Source organism: Watersipora subatra, chromosome 1, assembly GCF_963576615.1.
Source record: "Watersipora subatra chromosome 1, tzWatSuba1.1, whole genome shotgun sequence".
Lineage (NCBI taxonomy): Eukaryota > Metazoa > Bryozoa > Gymnolaemata > Cheilostomatida > Watersiporidae > Watersipora > Watersipora subatra.
Window position 1 is genome coordinate 45214485 of NC_088708.1, and position 18172 is coordinate 45232656.

An 18172-nucleotide genomic window follows, 5' to 3' on the forward strand; every position below is an offset into this window, starting at 1 on the left:
TACCAGTATAGCATCACACTTTACACAAAAGATCCGAAACTCTGTCTCTATTATAAACCAGTACGAGCTTTTTCAAGTAACTTGTATGTAAGAAAACTACACATGATCAGCCCACCAAAAATGCTTACAGCTTTAAAAATTTTGGTTAAAGTCGAAAGAATAAAGTTTTGTGTTGATTTTAATCCTTCTGCACCAGCCTATCAGGTTATCAGAACTGACAGTGTTACTATAATATAGTACTAGTACAGTTCCATTACAACATATATTATATGATGCTACTCGCCCGTGCTGCTTGTAACTTGCTCTTTAATGCTTATGATATGAAACATACTACTATATCAACAACAGCTGCAAGCTACCAATATGGTGGTAATACCATTGAATACAAACAGCATAATACTAACTAATACTAACATAATACTAACATAATCAAAACAAAGAAGATCACCAACCCTTTCTGGTGCTTCACAATGGGATAGCCAGTTACAAGTGACAGCGCTTTTACATGTACATGTGCAAAGATTGTTAATTGCTAGTTAGTAACTAACTGTTATATAGCAGCTTGTCATTCTTGCTGATTCAAGCGTGAAAATGCAGTAAATATTCCCAGTGTACATGTGAAGGTTGTAGTAGTAACATTGTGCATACTTTCTTATAACAGGTTCATTGCAATGTTTTTATAGTAATCTATCAGGCCAATGAGCTGTTGATTCAGTATTTATTACGCTTTCTGTTGATGAATAAACCAGTTCTTTACAGGCTTTTGCTAAAACCAATACTTTATTCTACTACTAAGCAGATTTACTAATAGGATATTCTTTGAACTAAAGTGTTCACATTCATACAACAGTCGAAGGGGTAACATGGATGTCTGAATAGTAAAGAATTTTTGTGCATGTGGTTACGAGCAAATCTTAGGAAAAAGGAGTGAAGGAATGAAAATGAAAATGAAATGGATGATAGTAAAAATTGAGACTGCGTAGAAAGAAGGAAGAATAAAGGGTGGAGGCTTTGAGAAGAAAAAACTAAATGAGATGAAAGATGCAATAAGCAATGCAAAGAGCCTGAGTCATAAAATAAAATATCAACCTTGATGATGTCATCATCTCTACTCATATAACATATAGAGACAGAGTACTAATACCTTTCCTTACTAGTAGGTGTTGTTTATCAGTTGTTAGCCAATCTTAAAAAGAGTCCATGACCCTTCACTGCAACTGGGTGCATCTGCGGTATGTCTCAGACAGGCTTGGCCAAAACTGCAGAGCTGTTGTTAGTGAGATAATACCCTCATACAACTTCTGATTGCAGCCTAAGTAGGCAGATTACTCATTGCTGACAACAACTCTTTGTGTGATATCTTGGTAGCAGTCACACAAGCTGTTGCAATTGCCTCCCTTTTGCAAACACTAACCGCAAAAATAAGACAATTAGGAACTCAATGTGAAACGTACTGATCCTACTGTTACTCCTTCTAGTAAATACAAAAGACTTTTTTAAAAGTTTTTTGGGAATTCAAGCAATATATTATTCATCTAAACTCTGTAAGTATTCAGCGAGTGCATTCTTTAAAAATTCTACTTGAGAACTGAAGATTCGTAATAGAGTATATCAGATATTTCAATGAACTTCATTTCAGTTTAAATTTTTGATAAAGCTATATATAGACCATCATCAACTATATTTTAAACAACCAATTAACTCATTATTGCTACAAAAATTAGATTAGTTATTTTTCAAATTCTTTTTCACAAAATTCTAAAAAAATTATGTTAAATACATGTATTATGAAAACTGTGGTAGCAGGATTCAAGCGATAAATAGTCCTGTCTGGTTGATCAAGTTAAACAAAGTCTAGTCAGACAGTATCAAATTACAGAACAATGATGAAAGTTAACGAATGACAAGTTCAGTTACAATCAACAGTTACAGATATGGAGTCTACCTCTCCAGCCATCTCAACATCTGATTTTGGTTGTTCCCTGTCTCCTTAGTAATACCGCTAGCAGCATGTAAATTTTGCAGATAAAACATCTAAGCCTGTTTAATGTAACCAAACTGGCAGTCTGTTCCATAATAGTGATCAATTTTATTTTCAAACATGTGATTATATATTGTACCCTTGACCTAAAGCTAGATATGCTAGATAATGTTATCTCATATCTCAAAGACCGTTATTTGTTTAAAAATGAAATTTATAAACAAGGACAGCATTTGGTCTGCAAAAAATCTTCGAGAATAAATTCTGACAGCATTCTGAAGGTCTTGTGTGGTATTTTGTTTACGCAGTTATTTTGTACTACTATGATCTCTTCACTAGCCATGAACATATATTTATCACTTGATAACTAAAAAGACTACATTCTAAACCATGAAAACCAAACTGGGTGTCTTTATGTAAGGATGTCCTTTGTTGGGCTACCATGCATGTTGTTCGGTTATGAACATTTCATTGCCTTCGACAAATCATATAACATAAATGTTATAAGCTGAAACGTAATTGTACAACAGTAAATGAACATGCACTATTCTGTTTTACTGAATGCACATTGTAGAATAGGTTAACGATTTTTTAGAAAAGCATTTTCTAAAAAAGATAAAATCATTTCAAACTTTCATAGTATTTATGCCTCTAAAAAACTGCAAATTTAACAAACCGCAAACTAAACTAATCTATCGTTGGAAACATATTGAAATACAAAGGAATTCTTAGCTGTTTCATTTATGTTCTATAACTACCAAGGAAAACATTGAATGGCAAACCATATTAAATATACTGGCTAGCATGTCAGCAGCAGAGTTCTTAACAGATGAATGTTGTTACCAAGTGAGGAAACTGACTGCTATAGAAACATTTATATTTTACCCAAATTAGCAGACTTGATAAATCACTGGTAACTCTAGTCATTTATGAAATCCATTAAGATTTGTTAGTTTGCTTATGATAGTATACTGACACAACACACAGTCTACTACAGTTTCAGCTGATGTATGAGTTCGATTAACACTGTAGCAAGTAAGAATTGATTTTAACAATATATAATGTGGTTGGTTAATGCATTAAATCTGATTTATCAGGTTCTAATATATCAGTAAATAAACAGAAATTTACAAAACTAAAAATACTCTAAATGTTTAGTGTAAATTTCTATACAACTAGTATTGATATCTGACGTTACTAATTGTAGTAAACAGTGAGCTTTCTTTGAGCAACAGTAAATGAACAGGGACCAATCCAAGTTACTGTTTACAGATCATATGATGGGCCAACACCTTTACAAAAAATATTTTTGAAATAATTTTAATTATCATAAGTAGGCTACTTATATTTCTAAAGAAATTTTAAGATGATGATAAAAGCTTTCTAGTAGCCTCAGTATCAGTAGATAATTCTACTGTAGCAACATTTTAAAAGAATATCTATTATTATTTTTCTAATGTTATCTAAAATCTGAAAAGTATTTGGTCATCGTGTGTTTACAGTTGTAAATTTTTAGCATTCTAAACAGCTATAAATATGTTGAAAATGAAAAAAATAGTTTATATCAGCAAATACCTGACAAGTAGGATAGAAGGTCCAGCCTTCAGCTCTTGCTATTAGGAGTTATCGCTCATTGAGTAAGAAAGGGAGACGAGTTTAAGTTTCACATAATGGTTTCACAAGTGTACTCATGCATTAATATAGACATAGCCTGATTTCCATCAGCTGTAAGACTGTGCCAACATTTTTAAAAAGTAGCAGTTGGTTGTGCATTGTTTGCTACTCTTAAATCTGTTGACCTGAAACTGTTGCTCTTGCCTATTAGGATAGATTTGCCGCATCCTATACCTAAAACATATGGAGCTATTATAAGACATTGTATTATTGAGAACATATTATATTATTTGTGCCTACGGCAATAAGAAAAACTTGTGATTCTGTAGATAAAATGGACTTAATTTTCCGCTTTTAAAATAATTGATTTCAAGCAAAGCTGAATCCTCAAACAGTTTGTGACTTTTCATGCTGCAAAACACAGATTTAAATATTATAATAAGTATTGAATAGACAACAAATTGTTTTCCTTTAAACAAAAGTTTTTTTACAAAATTAAATCTGCAATACAATTTACTACAGCAGCTTAAATCTGGGTTCCAAACTATAATTTACTTGAGGGTCTGTTACATTACAACCTCTGATTGTAGAGAATTCAACACCACAATACTACTCATATAGCGCTTGTGGTCTGACTAGCTATGTAGCTAGTAACTATATAGCTAGCTGACTGTATATTGAAGCTTTGGAAAGCTTCAAGTTATGGAAAAGTAAACCAAGGTTATGTCGAGCTCAGACAGCTTATTTGTTTGCGTTGTAATTATTTTAGCATTTGCCAGTATGAGCCTTTAGCTAAGTTTGGTAGCAGCTCAGTGAACACGTCACAGCTATTACTGTATGGTAGTCACAGCTAACAGTTGGTAGTTACTTGCAATAAATTCGGAATTGTCTTCTCATGCTTATCATTAAACAGTGTAAAGAGCAGAGAACTCTATAGTTGACTTACTTCTTGAGGTTAAACAATGCGTGGTAGTCATTTAGGATAATATCACATATCTAGTCAGATGTTTCACACAGCTGAGGCTACAATGTTTACAAGGTTTGTTAACTCAAGTGTGACCCACTACTCAGTCTCCAGTGCCAGTCAGCTCTGAGACATTGCTCTCTATTTACTGACTACCTCAAGAAAACTGTGCACACAAAATACCGCTGCCACCAACTATGTTTTTTGAGTACTCAATATTCAGTATACAGTATATTTTTGAAGTTCTGTTATATTCGTCAACTCCACGAAAGAATATTAGTATGTTGTATCTACCTTAGAATAGTTTTGTAAAACAGAAGTTTTTAAATGTATATGTACATTCAGCTCGTAGAACTAAAACACTCACTGATAAATAGTTAGTTATATGGCTGTATGGCTTTAGAAGATAAACTATCTTGTCTGCTTAGGTTAGCAGATGGTGAAACTCTCATACAGTACAAATACTACTACAAATTCCACTGTCATACAGCCCACGACCAAAGTGATTTTGGAAAAAAGAAAGGGTACTGATGGTTGAGAAATGCAATATTAGCAGTCAAATGGCACTGCAGTGCAGTAGGATAACTGCAATGGTAGCTGCAATGGCAGCTGCAATGTACTGGGTGTTATTATGTACAACAAACAGCAAAAATGAAAGGAAAAGATTATGTGTTAAATCTCTCCCATGCAATAGGAGAAATGCAATATTAGAAGTAAAATGGCAAGCTGCTGTGTAATATACACATGCTGCGGGCTGTATATCATTGGTCACAGCAACCAATATATCAAGAAGTTGTGATATTTATTTAAACAGACTTTAGCTGGTTGTCATAGAAATATATGTATATCTATAAGAAAATGTAGGCCTATTACATAATGTTGCAAATATTAAAAACGGCTTGGCAGTACCGCGATATTGGGCACAGCTGCAGTATCATCAACAAAATCTTTAGAAAAATAATAACAGTAACATATTGCACACCATCAGTCACTATATACTTCGATCTTGTAAATTCGAATGATTATTCTTATAACTAAATCTCATAATAATCTTATAAAATCAAATAATTATTCTTACAATTAAATATTGTAATAATCTTATAAGAATCGTTAGAAAAATATCATCAATCAAATAATCAAAAAATGTTCTCGTCATAAAGGGGCATTGTAGCTTGGCCCTAGCTTGTACATAAGTTGTAAAGAATTTCGGCTAACGTTTTAAATAATTTAATGAAACCTTCGGTGATTGGACAAAAAAACACAGGCTGATAAACTGTGTACCACAATTTCGTACCTGTAAATCGGTCTACGCCTCAAACGGGGTACAGAAACCTTCGGATAAATTCGATTACAAGTAAACAAAGCCATAGACTGGTGAAATGAGCTCGGTTTTCTCGTGAAATGTGCACTGCTAAATAGTTCTATTATCTGTCGCACGGCTTTATTGGCATATCGTAGGCCAGTCTTAACTTTTATTAAACCAAGCTTTTCAAGCATTTTGTGGCAATTTTCGGCCAAACTAATCTGTCTATTTGTGTATAATCCGATCAGATGGGTAAGTTTTAAGATACTGTCGACAATTTACAAAGACTTGGTAACATATTTAAATAGGCTTATATATGTATGTGTTTTGTATCGTTATTATATTTTAACGACTTTACAAAATGATGGTTAAATTTGTTGATGAGATTTTGAAACAAGGGTTTGCGACGTTGTTGATGAATAATTTTCGTAAATTGCGTGCACATGCATTTATCATAAAAACTCTCAAACTTCGCTCCGCTCGTTTGGTCGTGGGATTAAGTTATTGGCACTTTCTCTTAGCAAGATGTACCCTATATAGAGTGAATGCTTTCATATGCAGACATAAATTTGTGTTATAGCTCACTCATTTCTACAATCTACTGCTAGTTTGAATACTAGGATATTGCTATTATTTTAATAGCAGTTATTTTATCTTTTCGGACCCAAAGCAGCAAGCAACTTAGCAGCAGTTGTCCACTCATAGGAGTAATCTTCTCATTATGATGTTATTTCTATTATTGAGATTGGAGTAACTGCTCCATTGAAACATGCAATGAGGTTCTGTTGACTTTATCTTGTATCCAAATCACAAATCTTTTTTTGAAATCTTCGCTATCAGTCAACTTTTATTTTATTGTTTACAACTACTTTTACAGCCAAAGAGATCAATAAATAAATTCTGCAAAAATAACAATCAAAACTCATAACTTGAGTGCAACTAATAAATTACCAATGGACTATTAACAGCAAACTAAAATGAACAATTCTATTGATGAAACAGCAAAAAACTGTACCAGTGGAAAACTGCGGAAGACTTCTACAGCTTTTATGAGTTCCAAACTCATAACGGATTAGCTGTCACTTTGCGAATCGGGAGGTTCCGAGATCAAATCTTCTGCGATACGGATAATTCATTGCTAGATTTTAATCAGCTATAGCTGGACAGAGGAATGACAAACTTTCAGATTTATATATATATATATATATATATATATAACTATTATAGCTATATATATATATAGCTATAATAGCTATATATATATATATATCTAGATATGTATACGTATATATATACAATATTTTTAACATATATATAAAGTTATGTTTATAATAAACATAGTTATATATATGTATATATTTATATATAGATATATATATCTATATATATACATATATCGATATATACATATATATATAGCTATGTTATATATAAATATATATAAATATGTATATGTTAAAAAATATTGATCCACTGTTTATTTACAAGAAAATCTAGAAAGAGAAGTATTAGTATCTTGTCCTTCACAAAGAACAGATTTGCAATGTTAATAGTGTACATAGCTCAGAATAAGTTTAATAATTACGGTATGGTAACATATTTGCTGTTAATGTAGAGGGTTTAACATTGGTGCCTTATAATATAGTGGATGTTAAACAACCAAGTATGCTGAGGTTCTGTCATTAAGCATTATAACAACATCAGCTTGGTAAAGCAGGAGATGGCTTACCTTATAAACACCAAAACTTTAGTCTTGTCTATTTAAGAAGAATGCAATGTGAACTGTTATAATTAGTGCTGTGTGCAACAGATACAAAAAATATACTGCAATAACAAGCTCTGGTTTTTCCTATAGTTGTTCCTTATTCAAGGACTAATCATGTAGTTGCAGGGATGGAAGTCCAGTATAATATAGCTCTCTTATTCCCAGCTTTTCAGAGACTAAGCTTGTTTCTCTACCTTGTTGAATTTTTATCAAACTACTCAGATGGTGACTGTTATCAAAAGTTTGCTTTAAAATGAAAGCAAATACCTCGATATCTCAAGACATGACTCATGACCTATGTGACCTACATGACATCAGTCATTAGAATTCAGATAATCCCTTTTTTGCATTTTATTTAATAGCAGGAGAAGTTATATAATATGTGAAGTTATATAATATGTGAAGTTATATAATATGTAAAGTTATATAATATGTGAAGTTAAAAATTTAGCAAAATGATAAGCAAACACTAAGTCATATATTGCTGTGTACGACTTTAGTCTAACCTGAAGTAACTATAAAAACAATATAGGCTAATGTTATGTAGTGTCAAGGTTGCAGGTACTGGATGAACCTCTGATAAAGTTCTGGAATATTCCGTAGCTCCTTATTATGATGATTCATAAACTGCTCATGCTGCTCCTTAGTGAAATGTGTCTTCCAATCACCCACAATTCCTGAAATAGACATCTACCGATTAGTAGTCACTCAGGCTTATTATATCTAATAAATAAATTTAATGAGTATATTGAGACATTTAACTCTTGGGGATGAAAAAGTTTGATAACGAAAGAGACAATAGAGATACAATGTAAATGTTGGGCATGTTATGTTATACATGATTACATTTATACATTATACGTGTTATATATATGAACATGTATTATACAAGCAAACTATAGATGAATTTAACTGTTTTGGGTGACAAAAATAATTGTAAGCGATGATGGATAAACACAGCTAATTGCAGTAGCTGCTTGTAAATAAACACAGTTAACTGAAGATGTTTGTAAATTTACACAGCTAACCATAGATGTCTGTAGGCAAGCACAGCTGACTATAGATGTTTGTAGATAAACACAGCTAACTGTAGCTGCTTGTAGATAAATACAGTTAACTGAAGACGTTTGTAAATTAACACAGCTAACCATAGATGTCTGTAGACAAGCACAGCTAACTGAAGATGTTTGTAAATTAACACAACTGACTATAGATGTCTGTAGACAAACACAGCTGGCTGTAGATGTTTATAGATGAACAAGCTAAATAGAGATTGTTTTAGATGGCAACAGTTAACTCTAGAAGACTGAGGAAAAGCAAATGTAAATAAAGATAACTTAGGATAAAAATAGCGTACTAAACATGATTGCTAGTAACCACGTTTAGCTGCAAAAGATTGTGACGGAATGAAGTTAATTAAAGACAAAGTTTCTTGACCACAGCTTACATTGACTGAAAGTAGGCATCCATCAATAAAAAACCAATCTTCATGTAGGCGGTGTGCATTCTCAAAAATAGGTGAACATACATACATGTACATACTGTATCATTTACAAGTAGGTTTGGTTTCTTCATCATGTGTGTAAATATTGTAACCAAGAAACAATTAATACTCTGTTTTTCGTATGATCAAAACTGTTATGAAATCAAATGTTGTTGGAAGCACAAGATTGCCCTTGTTAGCTATTTACCTTTCCTATAGAAAGTGAATCCTTCTTGAAAAACTGGTCCATGGTTTTCAATTTTTCTTTTTTCGCCACTCATTCGATCAAATGACACTCGAGTTGCTATTTCTTCAACCAACTTTTGGTCAACTCCTACCTTGAGGAACTCTGCAATGTCTCCAATGACTTTTACAGGATGCTGTAGAAACAAGTAACTAGTCACTATCATATATTTCTAATATTGTGCATATACATATATGTATATATGTCTAATAATATATATCTAATAAGATATATGTATGACAGTAAAGAAATATAATTTTATTCATCATTATTACATCTTTATACAGAGCATTCTAACTCTGTATATTATTTTATTGTGATCAATTACCTTGTAGGTTTGTTTGCAAACTTTTTTTAGGTTACCTGAAATATTAGCCTTTGGACGAAAACCTTTGTATTTTTAACCAACGTTACATATAGATAGTTTGAAATAGAATATTTTGCATAACTAATCAAACCATTTGGTATTCTCAGTCTTTTCCATTCTCAAAAGCTTTATGAAAAATACCTATCAACTTATCTATTTCTTTTACCTATCCCTCTTACCAATCTCTCTTACCTATCCCTCTTACCTATCTCTCTTACCTACATGTATCTCTCTTACCTATTTCTCTTATCTATCTCTCTTACCTATCCCTCTTACCTATCTCTCTTACCTATCTCTCTTACCTATCTCTCTTACCTATCTCTCTTACCTATCTCTCTTACCTATCCCTCTTACCTATCTCTCTTACCTATCTCTTTCACCTATCTCTCTCATCTATCTCTCTAACCTATCTCTCTTACCTATCTCTCTTACCTATCCCTCTTACCTATCTCTCTTACCTATCTCTCTTACCTATCTCTCTTACCTATTCCTCTTACCTATCTCTCTTACCTATCTCACTTACCTATCCCTCTTACCTATCTCTCTTACCTATCCCTCTTACCTATCTCTCTTACCTATCTCTCTTACCTATCTCTCTTACCTATCCCTCTTACCTATCTCTCTTACCTATCTCTCTTACCTATCTCTCTTACCTATCTCTCTTACCTATCTCTCTTACCTATCTCTCTTACCTATCTCTCTTACCTATCTCTCTTACCTATCCCTATTACCTATCTCTCTTACCTATCTCTCTCATCTATCTCTCTAACCTATCTCTCTCATACCTATCTCTCTTACCTATCTCTCTCACCTATCTCTCTTACCTATCTCTCTTACCTATCTCTCTTACCTATCCCTCTTACCTATCTCTCCTACCTATCTCTCTTAGATATTATCTCTTCTATCTTTTTCTTCCCCCTATCTTTCTTAATTTTTAATTTTTGCATTTTTTGGACTGGAACTGAATCATACATGATTCTCTACTACAGAGTAAATACACACGAGTTTATGCAAAAATAGGGAAGGTATGCAACTCAATAAACAAGAGAATTATTAATGCCCAAAAAGCAAGGTTTCACTTGGTGCACTAGTAACAAATTTCCTTATGACACTTTCCATGAAAATCTTTATGAAGGCAATGGAATAGTATTTTCAGGTTTTTTAAGTGCTCAAGTTAGTATAACTTTTATGTTAATTTTCTGTGATTCCACGAGGTACTAGTTATTACAGGTTATAGCAAACTGCTTTCATTTGATCGTCTATATTCATCATGGCAGAACAAAAAGGTTAAAACAACGCATGTTGGGTAGAAAGAAAAACAGAAGACTGGCAATATCTCACATAAAAATACCAAATTACACATATTCAATATACCTCTTAACGACTGGATTTTTATGGTAATTACAAGAAACATGAAAAAATTACAAATGAGAATATATCTTATACAAACTTTCATGTGCACAAAAGCATGATTCATGCTTTGCATATCAGCGACAGTAGTTCACTGTAATGATTGCAAAAAATGATTTTGTGCGTATATAGGCTAACACTACTGGTTGTGTTGGATAGTATACAGTTGTGATCTGCGGCCTAAAAACTTTTCAAGTACATAGTGAAATCATGCATCCTATGTCAGCTATGTTTGGATGTAGTTATGTTATTTGAGATGCTGATAGCAGAATGATTGTTCATACATAGAGTAGTTGGTCGGCGGTTTCCACCAATTATGTCACTGTACAGCTGTTTCAACCATACAACGTTTTTAGCATCGTCAATAACAGCCACATACTCCACCTCAGCAGTAGACAAAGAAATGGCACTCTGCCTCTTACTAATCTAAGAGATAGGTTCATCTCTATGCATGAAAACTACACTGGTTGTAGATTGATAATCATCAGTGCAACTTGAATCAGAACATCTCTCTGGTGAGTTTCCAATCCTTTAGTAGGTAGCACCGGACTCTTGAGTACCTTTCAGGTAGTGTAGAACTTTCTTAACTGCAGTTAGATGAGTTTGTGCCGAAACAGAGGTGTAATGACAAAGCATACCGACAAAACCTGAACAAGTTGCAGTTGACAGATTTAGCAGACTTCCAATAATTGACTGATACAGTCCTTTATCAACTAGATTGCTTCCATCACTACTAATCAGTTTCAAATCAGTAGCTGTAGGGGTGTTGGTAGGTTTACATTTAGCCGGGTTAAACTTACCGAGAGTCTGAGGTATATAGTGCCGCTGATTCAACTCGACGTTGTCATCATTGTATTTTGCATCTACGCACGGTACCTTGGGTAGCTGAACCAAACCAATCATTTTTAATCTCATACTGAGGCATGGCTTTATATCAACCATAGACTCTTCAGTATCACTAAGTAGAACTACATCCTCTACTTAGAAAGCCAAAAGTAGTTTGTTCTCATTGTTGGTACGTCTATGCACACATTTATCTTTGCTAGACTGGGAGTAGCCAAGCGATTCGCTTGATTTTTTAAGCTAGATTCTCGTTTCTTGGAGAGACAACTCTTTCAATTTGCGATTTGTAAATAACTTCTCATAAATTACCCTTGATGCATGCAGTGACAACGTCCATTTGATGAATGAATGTGTTGCAACTAAATCTGTATGATGACAGTGCGCATAATGAGGTCTTGTATACTATTGGTGAGTTTCCTCAAAGCCCACACCCAGCTTTTGAGAAAAATTTTCCGCTACTGATCTTGCTTTGTACCATCACTTTTGTTATTCAGCTTACAGCTTCAGCCGGTCACTTTTCAGCTGACCAGCTGACAACTCGATGGTAGCAGTGCGAGATTCCAAGTACCAAGCTCTAACAAAGACTGACATTCTTCATTAGCAGTCTTTATCTATTTGTACGATTGAGAGCTAATTATTGCTTCCATGTAGGTGGATGGCTCAACTACGTCACTTACACTTAGAGCTGAACTCATAGATATCGCGTCTGATTGGCTCATGACAGCTGCGATGTGATGTCATGACAAGAGATGGAAGCTTATTAAAAAAGAACAACTCCACCACACTAGGTTTAGTGTTTTCTTCAGTGAATGGATCTGAGAGTAGCTGTATACCAAGCGCGTATTCATCACAGATGACCTCTCGACAAATTTCTATCTGTCGTATGATTGTACATGCTTCTGAGTTTGAGCTACACACCGTGAACATCATTTTCTCAGTTTAGTCATCTAGCTTGTGTTTAAGCTCATTAAATATATGAGCGTTCGCTAAAGAGGCAAAGGCTCGCAGGTTGCCAATCTCTTGTCAACAACCAAACCACAGTTAATAAGGTGTAGTGGTTTGTACATGTGCGGCTGTAAAGAGATTCTTATTGACATACACTACTGTCAGTCTCCATAGTTTCAACCCAGAATGGTTTTGAGGAGATTTACATCAACAGTCATTGCTCAACCAAACTCACATATCATGTGATTGTATCTTTTTGCACTCTATTTTGCTGAGGAGAAGAGCGTACAGTAAACTAGTGATGTAAACTGTTAGCTGTTAGATAGCTTCGGAATGTCTCTGACATGTATTTAATTTCTCCATCACTTCATTATGTACCAATCCTATTTTCAGTATGGTTTTCAACAACTCTTGCAAAACAGAAAAGACATTGCTGCTATTTAATACAAATTATACATGAGCAAATCCTGAAGCATAAGACAAATTTCCCAAAGTTAGTGTGCTACCCTGTGCTTGCAGTGCTGTCACTGGTTCAGTGTAACTGTCTAGTAGACTACTTAATAAAGGGAAATCTTCATCATTTTCACCCAATGTGGCATTCTTGCAGGTAATTTGTGTGGTAGCTCCTTCATTTTCTTGAGATGGTTTTTGATTGATTCAATTTCACGCACTACTGTGCAGAAACATTATTTCTTGTGATATAAGCTATTAACCAAGCTAACTTTTTCGAAGTGAGATTGAAGCTTACTCCAGGTACCCTTATTGTTGTCACCTGCAGTTATTAAATATAACAGTTTATCACTGATAGCGTTGACAAGGTAGCCATATGCTTTAGCTGAGTTCACTGTGTAACTCTTATTTTCCATTTCAGCAGCACTTTCTGGTGGTTCTGCGGTAGCACCATCAATGTGACCAAGAAGAACATGCTTGCTTTTAATTTCTAGGTATGATAGTTATCTTTTGTTAGCCTAGTAAGCTCTAGTCTGTCACCCATCGTTTAAGCTGCTACAAGTTTTGATGAACTGCTCCGATTTGTTTGACTATATTCAACATGGAGGAACCAAAAGGATAAACCAAAGCAAGCTGAGTAAAAACAAACACAAAGGACTGATACATTCTAACATGAAACTATCAAGCTACACATAATTAATATTGAAGGTTTTCTGAAAGCTTTAAATTGCATGAATCTGTTTAGTAGTTTAGGTATTGTGCTCACCTCTTTTAGCTCTTCGTAGAAAACAGGTAAGTAGTTGGGTTTATCTTTAAACGCTGTCCACCATTCAGATGTGTAATCCCACCATGTGGGGTGATTCACTGCAATAGGACAATTTGGCTCAGTTTAGATATTTTAGGTCTTACAGGCTTCATGAAAAGACAATATTTGTAATGAGTGGCCAGGGTAGAGTATAACAATAATATTATAGACCTTTACCTGAATGTAATAATAGCGTAATGCAATAACTGAGGCGTCAAAAAGTAAAGTTGAGAAATTCTAACTTCTTGCATTTAGTGCAAATTGTTTGGCGCACAAATCACACACATGTAGATAAAACAATAAAATCAGCTCAGTTCAATATAATCAATTGAAACATCAAAATCGAAACAGAAAGCAGTATAAGCTCTCATTACCAACGAGGTTTAACATGCATAAACTGAGATAACGATATTCTCAGACTACTTATTACCTCAGACTATTCTCTCAGCATTGCTTTGGCTGCTGAGTTATTATATATGCTTATTAATGGTATGCAAAACTTTTTATTTCTCCATATGATATAACTGGACAGTTTTAGTTATTTTTCAAACAGCTATGACATTTGAAAGATAAATTTTAATGCGTAATTTTAATCTGATAATGTTGCCGGACTCTTTATGTTACAGAGTTATAATATACTTAATCATATATCAATGAACAACTAGATTGTAACTGTCAACACTTATTATAGTATTATTACCATCAGCCAGTCAGTTGATTATCATGTTATAGTAAATATTTGTTGGTAGGATTATGAAAAAAACTTTCAATACTTACTTCTGTCTCGATCACAGAATATCTCAGTAATGAAGGAATTCCAGTCATGCGTCAGGTGACCAGCAATATCAGTTAGATTGGTCAAATGGTTGAAAAAGGAAACAGCTAAATCAGCAGGATTTCGGTGAATTTGAATAAATTTTCCACTGTCAAAAATAATATAGCTGAACAATAACAATTTACCAATTTACTCTTACACGCTTCTAATGTTAGGTAACTGACTGAGTATAACATTATGTTTATAGTTACTAGTCACCAACTCTTACACACTTCTAATGTTAGGTAACTGACTGAGTATAACATTATGTTTATAGTTACTAGTCACCAACTCTTACACACTTCTAATGTTAGGTAACTGACTGAGTATAATATTATGTTTATAGTTACTAGTCACCAACTCTTACACACTTCTAATGTTAGGTAACTGACTGAGTATAACATTATGTTTATAGTTACTAGTCACCAACTCTTACACACTTATAATGTTAGATATCTGACTGAGGATAAAATTATGTTGACAGTTAATAGTCACCAAGTTTTACACACATCTAACATTAGGTAACTGACTGAGTATAACATTATGTTTATAGTTACTAGTCACCAACTCTTACACACTTCTAATGTTAGGTAACTGACTGAGTATAATATTATGTTTATAGTTACTAGTCACCAACTCTTACACACTTCTAATGTTAGGTAACTGACTGAGTATAACATTATGTTTATAGTTACTAGTCACCAACTCTTACACACTTATAATGTTAGATATCTGACTGAGGATAAAATTATGTTGACAGTTAATAGTCACCAAGTTTTACACACATCTAACATTAGGTAACTGACTGAGTATAACATTATGTTTATAGTTACTAGTCACCAACTCTTACACACTTATAATGTTAGATATCTGACTGAGGATAAAATTATGTTGACAGTTAATAGTCACCAAGTTTTACACACATCTAACATTAGGTAACTGACTGAGTATAACATTATGTTTATAGTTACTATTAACACTCTCTTATACACTTATATTGTTAGATATCTGACTGAGGATAAAATTACGTTGATAGTTAATAGTCACCAAGTTTTACACACTTCTAATGTTGTGTAACTAACTCAGTATAATATTATGTTTATACATGTGCTAGAAATCTTGTGTTAGTAGGATGATAACAACACAAAGATAAATATTTCTGGTATTGGAAAACTATTAAATCAGTTTTCCAATAATATCCACAACTGCAGTAGTAAATGTAGCAATTACTTTATTATGTAATATCAATTATTGTAGTTCAAGTGTTTGTAACACCTACACATATTTACCTGCTGTTATTCAGTATATCTGGTGGCATGACGCCAAGCTGTAAATGAGTGATCATAACTCTTCTCCCTCCATTTTGTTTTGCTTCTGGATCAAACCAAAATTCAAGCATGTTTTGAGAAGTTTTTTCTTTCCTGTAATCTGCCGATCTTCGCGTTAGCATCATTACGATTTCACAAAGCCAGTGACTTCCTGTGAAATGTTCAGAGTAACTTTATTTGCTCATTCTAGCACTTCATAGAAAAGGAGAAGACAACTTTTAGCAGTTCCTTAGTACTGTTGATCCCATAGCTTACTGCATTGTTATAGAGAGTTAAAAAAGGGCAAATCTTCATAGCAAAGTCATTAATTATTTGTAAAACTTTAGATTTTGGAGTGCCTTATATTATTCTTTGTTTATTGATTTGATTTCAAGTACCACAGCATCAAAAACCATTTCTGGCAAATAACGTGACAAAAATGTTTGAATAATATGTGGACCGCCCCTTCATATTTGGCATCCAACATATGCTAATAGTCACAAGATCATTAATAAAATTCAATGGTCAGCCAAGTTATAGTCAATTTAGTACCGAGTAAATTATCCATTTTCGACTGCATTTTGGTTCCAGTTTGGTTCTAGTAGACTGCTGAAGCACGCAAGCGTGCATCTATTAACCAATCACCATTAACCGGACATACGACAACAGACAAACACTTGGTTTTATATAAATAGATAAACGAAATGAATAAGCAAAAACAAATAATCTTTACGTGCTCACTTACAGTTCTTTTGTATTTTACATTTAGAATCCGACAAAAGTCACAAAATTATCAAAAAGTCAACAATCAATTAAGTTACAGATGATTTGTTACCAAGCAAATACCTATATTCATCTGCATGTTGATCATAGATTGTGCTAAAAGTCCAAAGTTAGCTCTTTGTAATGCCATTTCTTACCTGATTTTGAATAAGTCGGCAGATAAATGTCATCATCAAGGACAGGAAATGACTTCATGTATGAATCCAACTTATTTTTTATGTTAGGGAATGGATAGACTTTATGACCATTGTACTCAAGTGTGTTCCAGATAAACTTTCCTTCAGCATCAAACAACGGTGTGAGACCAGAAGTGTCCATAGCCTACAGATAAAGTATTCCGTTAACTGAAACCATGTGACAAGCAGAGTTGTACCTTGAATAAGTAGGTCTTTTGCTTTTATCATCTGTCTGCAGTTTCTACTTCTCTCCTTTCTTTTCACCCAGTATTCCTTTTCTTCTTTGTTATGCCTCCTCTTACTCTCTGACCCTTCCTACCTTTTTCTTCGGTGTCTCCTTATTCAATAATTTACAAAGCAGGCTTGGTCCCTGGTCTAATCCCCTAACTGCATCAATCCTACCCTCTACATCACTCTGTTCCTTTACCTTAGAATGGTTCTCACTCTAAATACATTCCCACTTTCCACTTACCAGTAAATCATTGTTCACCTACCTTGTAAATTTGTTGAGCACTGTGTGGCAGAGTGTTCAGAGTTGCAGAAGTATGCAGCATCTACATGTAGTTACCACGTGTTATCTTTCTACCAGCTATCACAGTACCACTAGTAAGGCTGTGTACACTGTGTCACGTTAGTGTGCACGAAGGACTTTACATTTCTGCAGGAATGTTAACTCAAGCGTGACTCAAACTTTCATTGTCATCAGTCCACTTGGCAGCCTAAGTTAAATATCGTAATGAGTCCTAACTATGCAAGTAATTATCCCATAAAATGGGTAGCCGCCCGAGCAGTGTAGAGCTTAATGCGCCAGTCTGCTAAACGCAGTATTCCACGTGCATTCCCGTCTGAAGCAGCTTTTTTGCCAGCGCTGTTACCGTGACTTCAGACGGACACCACTCATATTGTAGTGAAGATTTG

At 33.9% G+C, this 18172-nt stretch overlaps 1 protein-coding gene across 1 annotated transcript; it reads right to left on the bottom strand.

Moving 5' to 3' along the window:
• Positions 1 to 7963: 7963 nt before the first annotated feature.
• Positions 7964 to 17889, bottom strand: LOC137410349 (sulfotransferase 1B1-like). Its single transcript, XM_068095795.1, has 7 exons — positions 17749 to 17889; positions 17216 to 17399; positions 16278 to 16467; positions 14952 to 15097; positions 14136 to 14233; positions 9319 to 9490; positions 7964 to 8304 (listed from the first exon to the last, which is right to left on the bottom strand). The coding sequence occupies exons 1-7, from the start codon at positions 17806 to 17808 to the stop codon at positions 8177 to 8179; spliced, it is 978 nt and encodes a 325-aa protein (XP_067951896.1). The 5' UTR covers positions 17809 to 17889; the 3' UTR covers positions 7964 to 8176.
• Between the last annotated feature and the right edge of the window lie 283 nt (positions 17890 to 18172).

Coding starts and splice junctions, on each gene's coding strand:
- LOC137410349 (XM_068095795.1), bottom strand. CDS start 17,808: ATGCTGCATACTTCTGCAACTCTGAACACTCTGCCACACAGTGCTCAA. Junction 16,468..17,215: donor GCCGACTTATTCAAAATCAG/GTAAGAAATGGC, acceptor AACATTTCACAG/GAAGTCACTGGCTTTGTGAA. Junction 8,305..9,318: donor ATTCACTTTCTATAGGAAAG/GTAAATAGCTAA, acceptor TGTCTATTTCAG/GAATTGTGGGTGATTGGAAG.